General features: G+C 38.7%; 1 protein-coding gene across 2 annotated transcripts in view; it reads left to right on the top strand.

The window, feature by feature from the left end:
* Window positions 1–17,623, top strand: part of LOC126249019 (isoleucine--tRNA ligase, cytoplasmic) — a 181,021-nt gene that overhangs the window by 59,646 nt on the left and 103,752 nt on the right. For both annotated transcript variants that reach the window (XM_049950620.1, XM_049950619.1), the window contains 2 exons: window positions 188–385; window positions 16,330–16,468. In XM_049950620.1, the coding sequence (XP_049806577.1) occupies window positions 188–385; window positions 16,330–16,468 (337 nt within the window). The remainder of the gene's footprint in view (window positions 1–187; window positions 386–16,329; window positions 16,469–17,623) is intronic.

The raw sequence follows: 17,623 nt of genomic DNA, 5'->3' as shown, positions 1-17,623 counted from the left end.
AAGCAAGGTGAGTGTTGTGTATTTATTTACTTTGACTAGGTATGTTAATATTTAAGGAAAAAATTTCATTAATTGAGCATCCTTCTAAAATTTTATTGAAGGGCTGGAGAACAGCATAAGTTAGTACACTGAGTTAACTGTATTTATGTGTGTTTGAATTTTTGTAACCACAGATTTTCTTTTCCAGCATCGATCATATAACAATACCATCAAAGCGGCCTGGCTGTCCTCCTCTGAAGAGAGTACCAGAAGTATTTGACTGCTGGTTTGAATCTGGATCAATGCCATATGCTCAGTTACATTATCCATTTGAAAACAAACAAAAGTTTAAGGATAGTTTCCCAGCTGATTTTATTGCTGAAGGCATTGACCAAACAAGAGGCTGGTAAGTACCTGCCCATGTGACTTTCTGTACCCAGGGTGGTTTTTTCTTTGTTTTGTGTGTGTGTGTGTGTGTGTGTGTGTGTGTGTGTGTGTGTGTGTGTGTGTGTGTAAGAGAGGGCTGAGGAGAAATTTTAGTTATTTTTCATATTCTATGGTTCTTAGTTCTGGTCTTTTGCTATGTTGTAGAACAAACCAATTTACATTATTAGCAAGAAGTGGCATACAAAGCTGTAGAAGCATGCATGACATTAGGAAAGGTAGAAACAGCGTATTTGAAATTGAAGAAACCTTTGGTGGAGAAAAGAGAAGCAGTTGTATGAATATCAAAAGGTGAGTGTTAAGGAAAGAAGGAAAGACTCTGAAAGGCTGAAGTTTATATAGAACTTAAAAGGAAGATGAAATGGATGAATATTAGACATGAGGTCTGATATTGTGAGATTAATTTGACAGAACACTGAGAGACCTATATCAGATTAACAGAACTGAATTTGACAACATTTCCTCAGATTTATTAATATCTTTAGAAGAACCAGTCATAACAATTACATCCCATTTGGTGTGCAAAATACACGAGACGGAATAATACCCTCCAACTTCAAGAAGCACGTAATAATCTTAATACCAGGAAAGGCAGACATTAATAAGGTGAATATTACCTACCAATCAATCAATTTAGTAACTCAAGGTTGCAAAGCACCACCACAAATTACCTGTACGAGAATGAAACGACTGGTAGAAGCTGGCTAGGGGGAGGATCAATTTGTATTTCCTAACAGTGTAGGCACATGCATGGCACTATTGATAAACTGAAGAAAGGCGAACCTACATTTAAAGGATTTTTAGATTTAGAGTAAGTTTTTGGCAATGTTGAATGGACTACTTACTGAACCTCTGAAGGTAGCAGATATAAAATACAGGAAGCAAAAAGTTATCTACTACTGATACAGAAAATAGACTGCAGTCACAATAGTTGAAGGAATGAAAGATTGGCGGTAATTGAGAAGGGTGTGAGACAATGTCATAGCCTCTCCCCCCCCCTCCTGTTAGCCAGTTTGTACATTGAGCAAGCAGTTTAGGAAACTAAGTGGAAAATTAGAAACGGAATGAATGTCGTGACATAGAAATAAAAACTTTGAAGTTTGCATGTGACCTAGTATTTCTTGCAGAGACGTCAAAGGACTCGGGAGATCAGTTGAGTGGAATGGATATTGTCTTGAAAAGGGAATTGCAAGATGAAATTAATAAAAGTAAAATAAGAGTGACGAATGTAATTGAATTTTGCCTAGTGATGGTAGGGAAATCAGATTAGTAAATGAGACACTTTAAGTGTTGTCTAGTTTTCCAGTTGGGAAACAAAATAACTGACAGTGGCAGAACTGAAGATGAGGTAAAATGCAGACTGGCAATAGCAAGAGAATCATGTTTTGAAAACAGAAACAGTTTAACATTGAATATAAATATATATTTTTTTGATACCTTTTCTGAAGGTATTTGTGTGGAAATGAAATGTGGACACTAAACATTACAGACAAGAAGAGTATAGAAGCTTTTCAAGTGTGAGGTTACAAAGACTGCTGAATATAAGATTAGTAGATAGGATGACCATTGAAGAGGTATTGAATCAAGATGGGAGAAAAGATATTTGTAGTACATATATATGACGGTAGTATCTGTTCCCGAAAGAACAGTTACCGTGGATGACCATGCAGCTTTGCTAGAAATGAAATGATAATTAAATGGACACCCTAGCTGCAAACATGGTAGGGAGAGTCTGCCATGTAAGCAGGAGATCCCGGGTTCGAGTCCCGGTCGGTGCACACATTTTCAACATGTCCCCAATGAAGTACATCAACGCCTGTTTGCAGCTAGGGTGTCCATTTAATTATCATTTCATTTGTAGTACAACTTGACTAAAAGAAGGGCTGGGTTAGTAGTACATGTTCTGAAGCATCTGCAAATAGACAGTTTGGTAATGAATGGAAGAGTGGAGTATAAGAAAGACTCTACTATAGTAAGCAGATTGAAATGAGTGTAGGGAGCAGCAATTCAGAAATTCGTCTGCGGAGTAGGACCTTTTGGAAAGATATGATTTCAGGTTGTGTTTGAAGTTAATTTTACAATCTATTAAATTCTTTACAACATTATGTTAGTGTCCAAATATTTTCATGGTTGAATTTGTCACTCCTTTCTGTACCCCACTACGAGTGATGGAGCACGAACATGAATGTTACCGTTTTCAAATTGTGATTAACTGATTGACAACAAATTTCACAAGAAAGTAAATCTACTATGAAGATATCCTCAGTGGCCCCATCTGTTTAAAAAACTGTCTATAAGAGGTTCTAGAGTGGACAGCACATATCCTTACTACATGCTTCTCTGCAACAGTTTCTTCTTCAATGATGAGTTACCCCCCCCCCCCCCCCCCCCCAGGATGTGCCATAAGATGTTAATGAATAAAAATAAAAAGAATTACTCAAAATTTTACTACATTCAACTCCAAAATTTGATACTATCTGTAACTCAAAAGGTGGGGTGCTTAAGCATGTAAGATGATCTACAGCATGTGACTTCCAGTTCATGTTCACACCATTCTAAAATTTTCTCTGCACACTAAATATTCAAGCTTTTAGTATTGTAGATGCTTGTTGTTTACTTCACAACATCATATCTGCACTGGATATGTGAGACACCTTTGTATATATAAATTTTGTTGTTCAGTTGAAATATTGTCTTGAGAAGTAATGATGACTGGCTGCAATTCCCAAACATTGTCAGGTATTGTGTACATTTCTATAATAGCAATCTCTAGTTTTTGGTCATATACCTAATGTGTCATGTAAAACTTAATTGTGTATATTTATACTCAGTAGAAAAAGTAGCATTTTAAAGTTAATGATGTAGTGTACTAAGCAGATGGAGAAGAAAACTGTGAGTTTGGAAATTTTATATCAGTAGCTGCAAATAGGCCCATTGATAACTTATGTACTCATGTACTTCCTCCTGTACATGTTCTTTCCACAGCCATATTTACTTGTCATTATATTGGAAGCTCAGTTTTCTAACACCAAGGATATCTCTGGCTGTGGTGTGTGACAGAACATTTGCTTAGGTGAAATTGTGGTTACACTGCATTGTGCTGTTTTCTGGTCTTGCAGTTTCCAACATCCAGTTTTCTCTGAACCTGCAGCATTTATTGTATTGCTTATGCCCTTTCAGCTTCAGATCTGTTACAAGTAGTTTGTGTTGGGAGTGAAGATTGCAGGCTGTTACTTCCACAGAAGTATGTAATCTGTATCATTACTATTTTCACCACTATTATCCATTTCATAATGATTGACCCCTGTTTACATCGCATGATGAACATTGATGCGTTATACCTTGCCAGAATTGTGGAAATGCCAACTTCAGTTAGACATATGAATATTACATTTAGTTGAAAAAATACTAGATATGCAGTGATACTTCAGAGAAAGCATGCTTTTCTGAGTGTTTTTTGACAAGTGTTAGTGTTGTTGAGTCATAGGAGTCAAACTGTAACTAGGAGAAAAATTTCCTGTGCATAGTTTAAAGAAAAACCATTCTCTGCTTACAGGCAAATTTTTGCTGCTTTCAGATTAGTTGTTTTGTCCTTTTTTGGTGTATGCAGATTGGTGCAGTTCACGTAATGGTGATACAGATTAACAAGGGGAAACACGTAAATGCACTCTCTCTTATTGCCATACACTGCTGGTATTTTCTTATGCACATAAATCTACATAAAACACTAATACCGTGTTGTTGTTGTTGTTGTTGTTGTTGTTGTGGTCTTCAGTCCTGAGACTGGTTTGATGCAGCTCTCCATGCTACTCTATCCTGTGCAAGCTTCTTCATCTCCCAGTACCGACTGCAATCTACATCCTTCTGTATCTGTTTGGTGTATTCATCTCTTGGTCTCCCTCTGCGATTTTTACCCTCCACGCTGCCATCCAATACCAAATTGGTGATCCCTTGATGCCTCAGAACATGTCCTACCAACCGATCCCTTCTTCTAGTCAAGTTGTGCCACAAACTTCTCTTCTCCCAAATCCTATTCAGTACTTCCTCATTAGTTATGTGATCTACCCATCTAATCTTCAGCATTCTTCTGTAGCACCACATTTTGAAAGCTTCTGTTCTCTTCTTGTCCAAACTATTTATCGTCCATGTTTCACTTCCATACATGGCTACACTCCATACAAATACTTTCAGAAATGACATCTTGACACTTAAATATATACTCGATGTTAACAAATTTCTCTTCTTCAGAAGTGCTTTCCTTGCCATTACCAGTCTACATTTGATATCCTCTCTACTTCGACCATCATCAGTTATTTTGCTCCCCAAATAGCAAAACTCCTTTACTACTTTAAGTGTCTCATTTCCTAATCTAATTCCCTCAGCATCACCCGACTTAATTCGACTACATTCCATTATCCTCGTTTTGCTTTTGTTGATGTTCATCTTATATCCTCCTTTCAAGACACTGTCCATTCCGTTCAGCTGCTCTTACAAGTCCTTTGCTGTCTCTGACAGAATTACAATATCATCGGGGAACCTCAAAGTTTTTATTTCTTCTCCATGGATTTTAATACCTACTCCGAATTTTTCTTTTGATTCCTTCACTGCTTGCTCAATATAGAGATTGAATAACATCGGGGAGAGGCTAAAACCCTGTCACACTCCTTTCCCAACCACTGCTTTCCTTTTGTGTCCCCCCAACTCTTATACCTGCCATCTGGTTTCTGTACAAATTGTAATTAGCTTTTCGCTCCCTGTATTTTACCCCTGCCACGTTTAGAATTTGAAAGAGAGTATTCCAGTCAACATTGTCAAAAGCTTTCTCTAAGTCTACAAATGCTAGAAACGTAGGTTTGCCTTTCCTTAATCTAGCTTCTAAGATAAGTCATAAGGTCAGTATTGCCTCATGTGTTCAGATATTTCTACGGAATCCAAACTGATCTTTCCCGAGGTCAGCTTCTACTAGTTTTTCCATTCGTCTGTAAAGAATTTGCGTTAGTATTTTGCAGCCGTGACTTATTAAACTGATAGTTCGGTAATTTTCACATCTGTCAACACCTGCTTTCTTTGGAATTGGAATTATTATATTCTCCTTGAAGTCTGAGGGTATTTCGCCTGTCTCATACATCTTGCTCACCAGATGGTAGAGTTTTGTCAGTACTGGCTCTCCCAAGGCCGTCAGTAGTTCAAAAGGAATGTTGTCTACTCCCGGGGCCTTGTTTTGACTCGGGTCTTTCAGTGCTCTGTCAAACTCTTCACGCAGTATCATATCTCCCATTTCATCTTCATATACATCCTCTTCCATTTCCATAATATTGTCCTCAAGAACATCGCCCCTGTATAGACCCTCTATATACTCATTCCACCTTTCTGCTTTCCCTTCTTTGCTTAGAACTGCGTTTCCATCTGAGCTCTTGATATTTATACAAGTGGTTCTCTTTTCTCCAAAGGTCTCTTTAATTTTCCTGTAGGCAGTATCTATCTTATCCCTAGTGAGATAAGCCTCTACATCTTTACATTTGTCCTCTAGCCATCCCTGCTTAGCCATTTTGCACTTCCTGTCGATCTCATGTTTGAGACGTTTGTATTCCTTTTTGCCTGCTTCATTTACTGCATTTTTATATTTTCTCCTTTCATCAATTAAATTCAATATTTCTTCTGTTACCCAAGGATTTCTACCAGCCCTCGTCTTTTTACCTACTTGATCCTCTTTGCTGCCTTCACTACTTCATCCCTCAAAGCTACCCATTCTTCTTCTACTGTATTTCTTTCCCCCATTCCTGTCAATTGTTCCCGTATGCTCTCCCTGAAACTCTGTACAACCTCTGGTCAGAGTTCACATCTGCCCCTGGAAATGTCTTACAATTTAAAACCTGTTTCCTAAATCTCTGTCTTACCATTATATAATGTATCTGATACCTTCTAGTATCTCCAGGATTCTTCCATGTATATACAATCTTCTTTCATGATTCTTGAACCAAGTGTTAGCTATCACTAAGTTATGCTCTGTGCAAAACTCTACCAGGTGGCTTCCTCTTACATTTCTTAGCCCCAATTCATATTCACCTACTATGTTTCCTTCTCTCCCTTTTCCTACTCTCGAATTCCAGTCACCCATGACTATTAAATTTTCGTCTCCCTTCACTACCTGAATAATTTCTTGTATCTCATCATACATTTCATCAATTTCTTCATCATCTGCAGAGCTAGTTGGCATATAAACTTGTACTACTGTAGTAGGTGTGGGCTTGGTGTCTATCTTGGCCACAATAATGTGTTCACTATGCTGTTTGCAGTAGCTTACCTGCACTCCTATTTTTTTTTATTCATTATTAAACCTACTTCTGCATTACCCCTATTTGATTTTGTGTTTATGACCCTGTAGTCACCTGACCAGAAGTCGTGTTCCTCCTGCCACCGAACTTCACTAATTCCCACTATATGTAACTTTAACCTATCCATTTCCCTTTTTAAATTTTCTAACCTACCTGCCCGATTAAGGAATCTGACATTCCACGCTCCGATCCGTAGAACGCCAGTTTTTTTTCTCCTGATAATGACATCCTCTTGAGTAGTCCCCGCTCGGAGATCCGAATGGGGGACTATTTTACCTCCGGAATATTTTACCCAAGAGGACGCCATCATCATTTAACCATACAGTAAAGCTGCATGCCCTCGGGAAAAATTATGACTGTAGTTTCCCCTTGCTTTCAGCCGTTCGCAGTACCAGCACAGCAAGGCCGTTTTGGTTAATGTTACAAGGCCAGATCAATCATCCAGACTGTTGCCCCTACAACTACTGAAAAGGCTGCTGCCCCTCTTCAGGAACCACACGCTTGTCTGGCCTCTCAACAGATACCCCTCCGTTGTGGTTGCACCTACGGTACGGCTATCTGTATCGCTGAGACGCGCAAGCCTCCCCACCAACGGCAAGGTCCATGGTCATGGAGGGGCGGGGGGGGGGGGGTAATACCTTGTATTTAATTTATTTGCTTTTGCGTCCTTAGGCACCACATGTTCGCATATGCTATGTCGCCGGACTTCTGAAAAGTATTTCAGTTTCATTATTCATTGTTGTAGTGTTTACATTGGAGCTTCTTGTCAGATAGGAAACAATTGTGTTGCCATTTGTTGTTGTGTACTCAAGTGAAGCAGTCCTTGCAACATAATTAATTGCCTTGTACTAGTGTAAAACGATGCATCATTTATGGAGTTATGAAAAGTCCATGGGGAACAGCGCATGTGCTTACTTCAAGGCTGAAAAGGAACAGGGCATGAGCAGTTCTCTATCACAGTCAGTAAAGAGAACTTCTGATTGTCTCGGTTTTAGTGATAGTACAGTGAAGCAAATTTCCAGATAATATAGAGAAACTTCACATCTTTTATCACCAAAAGGAGTTCTGGCAGGTGACAGAAATCTGCATAGGACACATTTACTCAGGGAGTGATAAGAAGGAAAATCCACAACTTCTATATAGAAAAGCACTTTCTACATCTACATCCATACTCCACAAGCTACATGACGGTGTGTGGCGGAGGGTACTCTGAGTACCTCTATCGGTTCTCCCTTCTGTTCCAGTCTCGTATTGTTCGTGGAAAGAAAGATTGTCGGTATGCCTCTGTGTGGGCTCTAATCTCTCTGATTTTATCCCCATGATCTCTTCGCGAGATATACTTAGGAGGGAGCAATATACTGCTTGACTCCTCAGTTAAGGTATGTTCTCTAAACTTCAACAAAAGCCCGTACCAAGCTACTGAGCGTCTCTCTTGCAGAGTCTTCCACTGGAGTTTATCTATCATCTCCGGAACGCTTTCGTGACTACTAAATGATCCTGTAACTAAGTGCGCTGCTCTCCATTGGATCTTCTCTATCTCTTCTATCAACCCTATCTGGTTCGGATCCCACACCGGTGAGCAGTATTCAAGCAGTGGGCAAACAAGTGTACTGTAACCTACTTCCTTTGTTTTTGGATTGCATTTCCTTAGGATTCTTCCAATGAATCGCCTTCTGGCATCCGCTTTACCGATGATTAATTTTATATGATCATTCCATTTTAAATCACTCGTAATGCCTACTCCCAGATAATTTATGGAATTAACTGCTTCCAGTTGCTGACCTGCTATTTTGTAGCTAAATGATAAGGGATCTATCTTTCTATGTATTTGCAGCACATTACACTTGTCTACATTGTGATTCAATTGCCATTCCCTGCATCATGCGTCAATTCGTTGCAGATCCTCCTTCATTTTAGTACAATTTTCCATTGTTACAACCTCTCGATATACTACAGCATCATCCGCAAAAAGCCTCAGTGAACTTCCGATGTCATCCACAAGGTCATTTATGTATATTGTGAATAGCAATGGTCCTACAACACTCCCCTGCGGCACAGCTGAAATCACTCTTAGTTCAGAAGACTTCTCTCCATTGAAAATGACATGCTGTGTTCTGTTATGTAGGAACTCTTCAATCCAATCACACAATTGGTCTGATAGTCCATATTTTCTTACTTTGTTCATTAAACGACTATGGGGAATTGTATCAAACGCCTTGCAGAAGTCGAGAAACATGGCATCTACCTGGGAACTCGTGTCTATGGCCCTCAGTCTCGTGGACGAATAGCGCGAGCTGGGTTTCACACGATCGTCTTTTTCGGAACCCATGCTGATTCCTACAGAGTAGATTTCTAGTCTCCAGAAAAGTCATTATACTCAAACATAATACGTGTTTCTAATAGTAGCAGCTGTATTTTAAAAAGTTGAAGACTGAAGTGGAATACTTTCCTTGTGTGAGTGAAACAACCCTATGGCATGCTATTTGGAAATTGGGTTTCAGGTACAATGGAAAATAACTGTGTATCAGGAAAAAGAGAAGAGTTCTTGTGGGAAATAACACTTGTGAAACATTGAATGGACTATTACACTGATGAATGTTGATGTGGTGCAAATCATTCCAGAAGGTTTGGATAGCAGGAAAGAAAAATGCCTTATGCATCAGAAAATATCTACAATTATCACAGAGGAAGTGTTGAATGGCTGATAAGTAGAAATTCAAACATTTTCCAATTCTGGAAAAAGGATTATAATCTGCCACATTGGGGATGAAGATGGGTTCATGCAAGATGCTGGCTTATGTTTTATTGGACAAAAAGGAGGTGCAGTTTATCATTCTGAGATGAATGCCAGACACTGAGAGGAATGGTTTACGAGTGTCCTCAAAAAATTATGAAACACATCAGCAGTTGTTTTAGACCGGGGTATGTATCACAATAATAAATCCAGTATCATTAAATCCATCTATGAAATGGAGGAAGGATTATGTTATTGAGTGGATGGAAAGCAATTACGTAGAACTCCCATCAAACGCTGCATCATATGAAGAATATACTAAAATAGGCCTACTGGAACACATGTGACTGCACTTCGGGTCACAAGATTACCTTTTGGAAAGTGTTTTGCACTCAGTGGACTAGGAGATTAACCTTCTTCGGTTGCCTATGATGCACTGTGAATTCAACACCACTGAACTTATTCTGTGATTTGCTAAGAACAAAGCATTAAACAAGAACAAGAATTTTGAGATAAATGGCACACTACAGTTGTGTCACTCTGCTCTGGAAAGTGTTCCCCAAAGCGCCTAGAGGAATTCACTGTGTCATGTGCACAAACTTGAAAACATATATGCACAAAGAGCCCCAATAAAACCATTGCTGATCAGACTAGAAAACTGCAATAGCAGCAGCGAGACCTCTGTCAGTAGCAAAACCAGTTGAGGTGTTTCATTTCATTCTTTCTTACAAAATTTGAGGTAGTTGATTTTTCATTTACAGTTGAAATGTACAGTACATTACATTATTCATTTATTGGGAACTGCTTTTGTATTGATTGTTCACTTGCAATTTCCCATTTTATTGCCCTCTCCTCATGACAACAACTGAATGTGGTAATGCAGTATTGAAAAGCTAGTACAAAGTTGCTACATTTTGCTGGTGAATAGATGCTTATCACACATTACAGCTATGGTAGTGGACTGGTTATGCCAGCTATGCTCCACCACACCCTCCCACGGATTGCAGCTACTAAAGCAACCGCTTTAAAAACTCTTAACTGACAAACACGGAAGTATTCATTAGTAATGACATACGATAAGCTGAATCACAGCATCTTGCATTTGACAGTATAGTGATGAAACGGCTTATCAGAAAATGAAGAAAATTTTCCTGCAAATATAAAAAGGTTGTCTCTGTAAATTATGTGAAAGAAATTTTTCTCCTAATTACAATCTGACTTCTACGAGTCTTCAAAATGACACTCGCGAAAATTGCTCGAAAAAGCACCTACCATGTAAGTCACCCTCAGTTCAATTCATATGTAGTGTTTATATATCAACTAGAAGTAGACATTTCCATAGTTCCGGCGATATACAGCACTTCAATGTTTGTCATGCATTGTGACCAGAATATGAAATGGATAATAGTATGGGTCGTGAGATGGCTAGTATATGTCTTGGAATAGTTTGTTCGAGATTATGAACTAATTTGCTTTAGCAAAATCAAGAAATTATGTTTTGTCATTTAGCTTTTTGTAATGGTGATCTCCATAGCTGTGCTTATAGTTCCAGGTTCATCCCGCATAATCACATATAGGTGTCAAATTAGTCCTCATCAAGAGCTTATTGTAGGACACAGGCAGAGAATATTTTAATCTTTTAGATTGAGGGGAAGGGGGGGGGGGATTTAGTAGTGGAGATTTTTCAGTTACACCAGAATTAACAATAGTGGTCTTGAAATTCTCTGTTGACTAAGAAAGTAACTACTTGTATTAATACTACTACACCACAGATAAAACCAATACAAACAAAACTTCATAAAATTATTAATTACAACAAAAAATTCAAACAGCCACTGGAACATTCAACGAAGTTAAAACTGTGGTGTCACCGCCAGACACCACACTTGCTAGGTGGTAGCTTAAATCGGCCGCGGTCCATTAGTACATGTCGGACCCGCGTGTCGCCACTGAGTGATCGCAGACCGAGCGCCACCACTCGGCAGGTCTCGAGAGACGGACTAGCACTCGCCCCAGTTGTACGACGACTTTGCTAGCGACTACACTGACGAAGCCTTTCTCTCATTTGCCGAGAGACAGTTAGAATAGTCTTCAGCTAAGTTAATGGCTACGACCTAGCAAGGCGCCATTAACCATTTGTAACGTTGCATGTATCTCAAGATAGTCTCACTTGTATCATCAAGAATGCTGTATACCAAAGGACGATATAAAAGTTAAGTGTTCTTGTAGCTACGTTCTTTTCTTTATCACATTCATCACGTATCCTGTTCCAGACTTAATGCCAGACGGCATGAGTTGACGCGTGCCCTTTCGGCTACTTCTCTGTGGACTGGCTGCCTTAACAGTCCACTACAAAAACACTGAATGAAAGTTTTACTGAAATATTTCACTAGAAACAATAATAAACGTCAGCTGAAAACTAAAGCACGAAATTTACTAAGACTTCAGTGCACAGAAAACTCTAAAAAACACAGTGAGCGAACATTTCCAAAAGTTTGTTAAATCATTATTTTGCCACAAACAGCGTGAAACAGCACTGAAAACTATTAAATTTAATTACTGTATAACAGTGCACACACAAGTTTGTCAGTACTTAGCTTTATAACAACCGTCTAGAATTGGTGTATATGTTCTTATTTGCAAATTTTTGTAGACATCACCCCTGGACCACTCCCTGTGGGTTTTCTGTTTTAAGTTCTCCCCATTGGTTCTCTTTGTTGTGATTCTTTTTTTTCCCCCAGTGCTGGGAAAATTCACTTTCTGATGATTGAAATTCTTCATGGTGTTGTACCCCATCATTGTATGAAATATATAATACTGAAATATATTTAAATTATAAAATCAATGTTTCAGACACATTACAGTGGCCTTCCACGGGACAAGACTGGTATACTGGAGGAAAGGTGCCCCTATTTGTGGCAAAATGTCGCCTCCATAGATTTGTTGTTGTCACCAAAGTTGTCACTGAATTACTCAGATAACATCAATGGAATAACTCACAAGTGAGCCTGAATAAAGTAAGATCTGGTCAGCAGATGACATAACAAGAAATTTCCGGAGCTAATAGGAACAAACAACATACACAGCCAAGCCCAGATGTATCATGTATAGTGGTAAACATATCAACATAGAGCATCAGTGAGGCAGTGGCATCAGTTCTGTCCAAAAGGCTAAACTTTCAGTTATGCCCACAACAATTCCTACAGAACATGACACCAACGAGTACCGCAGATTGAAGTGGAAATGATTAGGCAGGAAATCATGAGAATCCTACAAGGAACAAATTCACCCAGACATATATTACATGTGAAGAAAGTCAGGTCATAAAAGAGCCCAGGAGTAACAAGGATATTATGGTCCTACAGGTGGACAAAGGAAATGCTACAGTTACGATGGATACGTCAGAATATGAAAGGAAAATGAAAGAGCTTTTAAGTAAACTAAGGAGTGATCAGACCGTGAAGGTAGTCAAGAATACAAAGGATACAAGGATTGTTCCTGGCACAGCCAAGAGTCTCATCACCAAAGTTCCTGTACCTCCTAGAATTCATCAAGTACCTAAACTCCTCAAAGAGTGTTATGCATTGAGGGCTATAGTAAATGGAAGTGGCACACCAACTTATCATATAGTGATACATGTCGCACCAAAATTGGATTGCCTGTTCGAACAAACACACTCACATGAAGGATTCTTCCCACTTTGTACAACTGATAAAGTAAACAACACTATGGTTAGTTTTGACATGAAGTCTGTTCACCAGTGTACCTATAGTGAAGACCAGCTACATCCTACAGAAGCAGATCCAACCTGATATATATGATTTTGTGTGCTTATGTCTGTCATCAGCTTACTTCACCTATGGGGGTGGGGGAGGGATATTATGAGCTATTAAATGAAGTGCCAGTGAGTTCCCCCCTCTCTCCAGTCACTGCGGACCTCTTCTTGGAAGCTTATGAGCGAACGGCCATAGCTTCTGCGATGCTACGCCCCCGTTGTTGGTTAAAGTATGTTGACAACCCATTTCCACATGGAGAAGCAGAATTGAGAAACTTCCTTCAACACTTAAACAGCCTGAATAAGAACATATAGTTCAAGCACAAAACTGAAAATGACAGTAAGATACAATTTTTGGGTGTGGGAGTATAAACGAACACCAATCGTAGAATGAAACACAAGGTGTACTGGAAGCCAACATGCACCAGTCAGTACATGCATGTGGACAGCCAACATTGCCCAGCTCAGTATTCTGTCCTGCTTATACTGGCTGCCCCAGCCGACCAAATGAATGACACTAAATAATGTTGGAGAACTACTGAGGGAACTACACTACACCTTTTGTGCCAACAGGTGTTACAGCACCATCATAAGCAAGGCAACCAAAGCCAACTGGAATAAAACAAGAGAAGGAGGCAAGAGAAGCTCCCATAGTGCACTTAGGAAATGTGAAGGGTGCCAGTGAATCACAAGGTAATGTCTTCTGCTGATGAGGTTTCAAACATTTTCTGCAACAACCATAGGCACCATGACCTAGGATGCAGTGGGCAACCTTAATACTGCAGGAGTATATGAGCTGCACTCTGCGTGTGGAGTCTGTGTAGGGGACACAGGAAGGTCAGTCAGTGCACACAACAGAACGTAATGCTATGTGCAATTAGAACAGCACAAACAATAGGTGATAGGAGAACACCATCATGGTTGTAGATAACCTATTGTGTGCCAGGAAGCCTGTGTACTGGTGAAAGTCATGGGCATGTAACACAAAATATTAAGGGCAACTGAAATTATTTAGCAGCCTGATAACATTAAAAGAGACGATAGCTACAAACTTCTGGTGTCCTGGTTGCCAGCTGTTCCAGTCCTACGAGCTGCAAGCCTGCCCTGAGGAAAGCCTTTGTTATATGACCGAAGTGTGAGTTTTATAGTTCATATATTTTGAAGGCTTTTAAATGTTATACAATAACACAGTAAAACAGTCAGAAGAATTTCAGTCGTCTTGACATTCTTATATGCTGTTGGCCTATTATCCAAACTCCCTACTACAGTGCCTTACTGCTCCCTATACAATGCAAATGGAAACTGCAGCAAGTGCTATGTTCTAGTTTATTTGTGAGTTCCTGTGGATGCCCTCACAGCAGGTGATACCTACAAAAAAATGCTACAGCATTTGTTCCTATGCATTTCAGAGGCATCAATTACTTAAGTCTCCCATGCTATGTAACAAACTGTGGTATTACAGTATTGACTGTCAATCTGTTTACATGTTGTTGTTGTTGTTGTTGTTGTTGTGGTCTTCAGTCCTGAGACTGGTTTGATGCAGCTCTCCATGCTACTCTATCCTTAGCAAGCTTCTTCATCTCCCAGTACCTACTGCAACCTACATCCTTCTAAATCTGCTTAGTGTATTCATATCTTGATCTCCCTCTATGATTTTTATCCTCTACACTGCCTCCAATACTAAATTGGTGATCCCTTGCTGCCTCAGAACATGTCCTTCCAACCGATCCCTTCTTCAAGTCAAGTTGTGCCACAAATTTCTCTTCTTCTTAATTCTATTCAATACCTCCTCATTAGTTATGTGGTCTACCCATCTAATCGTCAGCATTCTTCAGTAGCACCACATTTCGAAAGCTTCTATTCTCTTCTTGTCCAAACTATTTATCGTCCATGTTTCACTTCCATACATGGCTACACTCCACACACATGCTTTCAGAAACGACTTCCTGACATTTAAATCTATACTCGATGTTAACAAATTTCTCTTCTTCAGAAATGCTTTCCTTGCCATTGCAAGTCTACATTTTATATCCTCTCTACTTCGACCATCATCAGTTATTTTGCTCCCCAAATAGCAAAATTCATTTACTACTTTGAGTGTCTCATTTCCTAATCTAATTCCCTCAGCATCACCTGATTTAATTCGACTTCATTCCATTACCCTTGTTTTGCTTTTGTTGATGTTCATCTTATATCCTCCTTTCAAGACACTGCCCATTCTGTTCAATTGCACTTCCAGGTCCTTTGCTGTCTCTGACAGAATTACAACGTCATCGTCGAACTCTGTTTACATATTAATCCACATTATTTCCTCCAGTCATGAGGTCAAAGAATTGTGGATCTGTTTACATATTAATCCACAATTCTTTTACCTCATTCCTGGAGGAAATAATGGGTTTGCTCTAAATGTTCAGGTGAGAGTATTAGTTTGTATTTTTGAAAAATTATAGCGGCACTCATTGACAGTACTCGATGTGACCTCATTTTTCCAAAATCAAAGGAACACTGTTTATGGGTTTATGTTAGATTGTCTTTCTGGATGAAATGAGAATTATTTGTGGTTTTTATTGGACTTGCAATTTACATTTTTGTTTGGAAGTTGCACCTAAAGATTTAACATGGCTTGTCTCACTCAAATCTTGGTGATTACTGGCTAGTTGTATATATCGTGCCTGATGATTTGGTTTTAAGCTGAATGATGTGTTCTGCTTTGGTTGGGGTGATAATATGTGTTACATATTTTTGTGTAAATGCCACATTACAACACAGAGCAGAGTTGGTCACAGTTTGTGTCTAATATTGTGATAGCAGATATTATTTTTCTATTAGTTATTCTAGACACTATAGTCTTTTTGTGTCTAATGTAATCTTATTGGCATTGAGTATCATAGGTTTGCACATCATGAAAATGCCCTTACCCCAGCTGGATTAGACCCCACAAACTTTTGCCAAAGCAGTTACCAGCATGACTTTATAATTGGAATTACCTGATGTATTATTTGGTAGCATCTGGAAATACAAAAAAAAAAAAAAAAAAAAAAAAAAATTTGTTCTTTCTGCAGGTTTTATACTCTCTTGGTGATTTCAACATTATTATTTAATAAACCAGCTTACAAGAATTTAATTGCAAATGGCCTTGTATTGGCAGAAGATGGCCAGAAGATGTCAAAAAGGAAAAAGAATTATCCAGACCCTATGAAGGTTAGTGATTTGTTAGATTTTTTGCGTAGTTTTTATTGGGGGCAGTGGCTGTAAAGGTCTTGGTGGTATGGTGTGTGTATTTTGGGGCAAACTGAAAATAAAGGGTACTTCCTTTTACATGTACATAATTAAATAAGGAAACTTTGAATTGAATAAAACAAACGTTGCTGTTCAGAATAGGAAATTGGGTAAAATTTATGATGAAGTTCTAACCAGAGACATTATTTTTATTTTCTTTTTAATTTTCTTTTTTATTTTTTTAATTGACGCACACAAAAGATATGGGTGGATGTCAATGTAACTTTGTATACATGCACACCCTTGGTGGGTATGTAAATGACATGCATTTGCAATTCTGTGTGACAGGTGGAATAACCACCAGAGTTAATTAGTGTTACTAGTGTTTAATGTTGTTAGCAGGCCTGATAGGGTATATAAGGGGTGTGAACAATGTCAGATGTTTAGTGATCACTGTGAAGGACACAGAGATGTTGTATACTTGCGTGGAACAGTGTTTTCAGCATGTAACTGAGATTGATTGTATCCTCATTGTCGGCCTTGATTTGGCCACTGATCAAATTGTGCTCTATCCGAATTTGTGGGAATTTGGATGTGTCAGGATCACCATATTGTTAGGGGTATAAACAATAAGATGAAATAAGCTGTTCTTACTGACATAATGCAAAATCGCTAGTATTTAGGAAGTACCTCAATTTGGAATTTTTTCCTGTTATAAATCTGAAGGCAGCAGTTTACTGATATTGATTGCTGATAATTATTTAATGTTGAAATAGAATCTTGAATTTTCTTGTCAAGGTTGAGGTATGAGTTAATTTTAAAATTATTGTTCATTTCTTGTTTAATACGCTGACGCCTCGATGTAGTGTCAGCCAGTAAAAATCTCATCTGCCAAAATCAGCTTTCCTGATCCTTTCGTACAAAAAAAAAATAATTGTAAAAAACATTGCATTATGGAGAGATCTTGAGTATGGTGCATCAATTAAAGTGCTTATTTTTGTAGTGCACATGTATAAATATAAAAACCAATAAAAATGGCACTTGAGCTTTGTAAACACGTAAATCGACATGGCTTTTTGTTGTTTTGCTCGTTTCAGTCATTGGGGCTACTCTACATCTACATCTACATCTACATCT

Source organism: Schistocerca nitens, chromosome 3, assembly GCF_023898315.1.
Source record: "Schistocerca nitens isolate TAMUIC-IGC-003100 chromosome 3, iqSchNite1.1, whole genome shotgun sequence".
Lineage (NCBI taxonomy): Eukaryota > Metazoa > Arthropoda > Insecta > Orthoptera > Acrididae > Schistocerca > Schistocerca nitens.
Note: the sequence above shows the minus strand (reverse complement) of the source record. Positions and strands in the feature narration are given on the sequence as shown.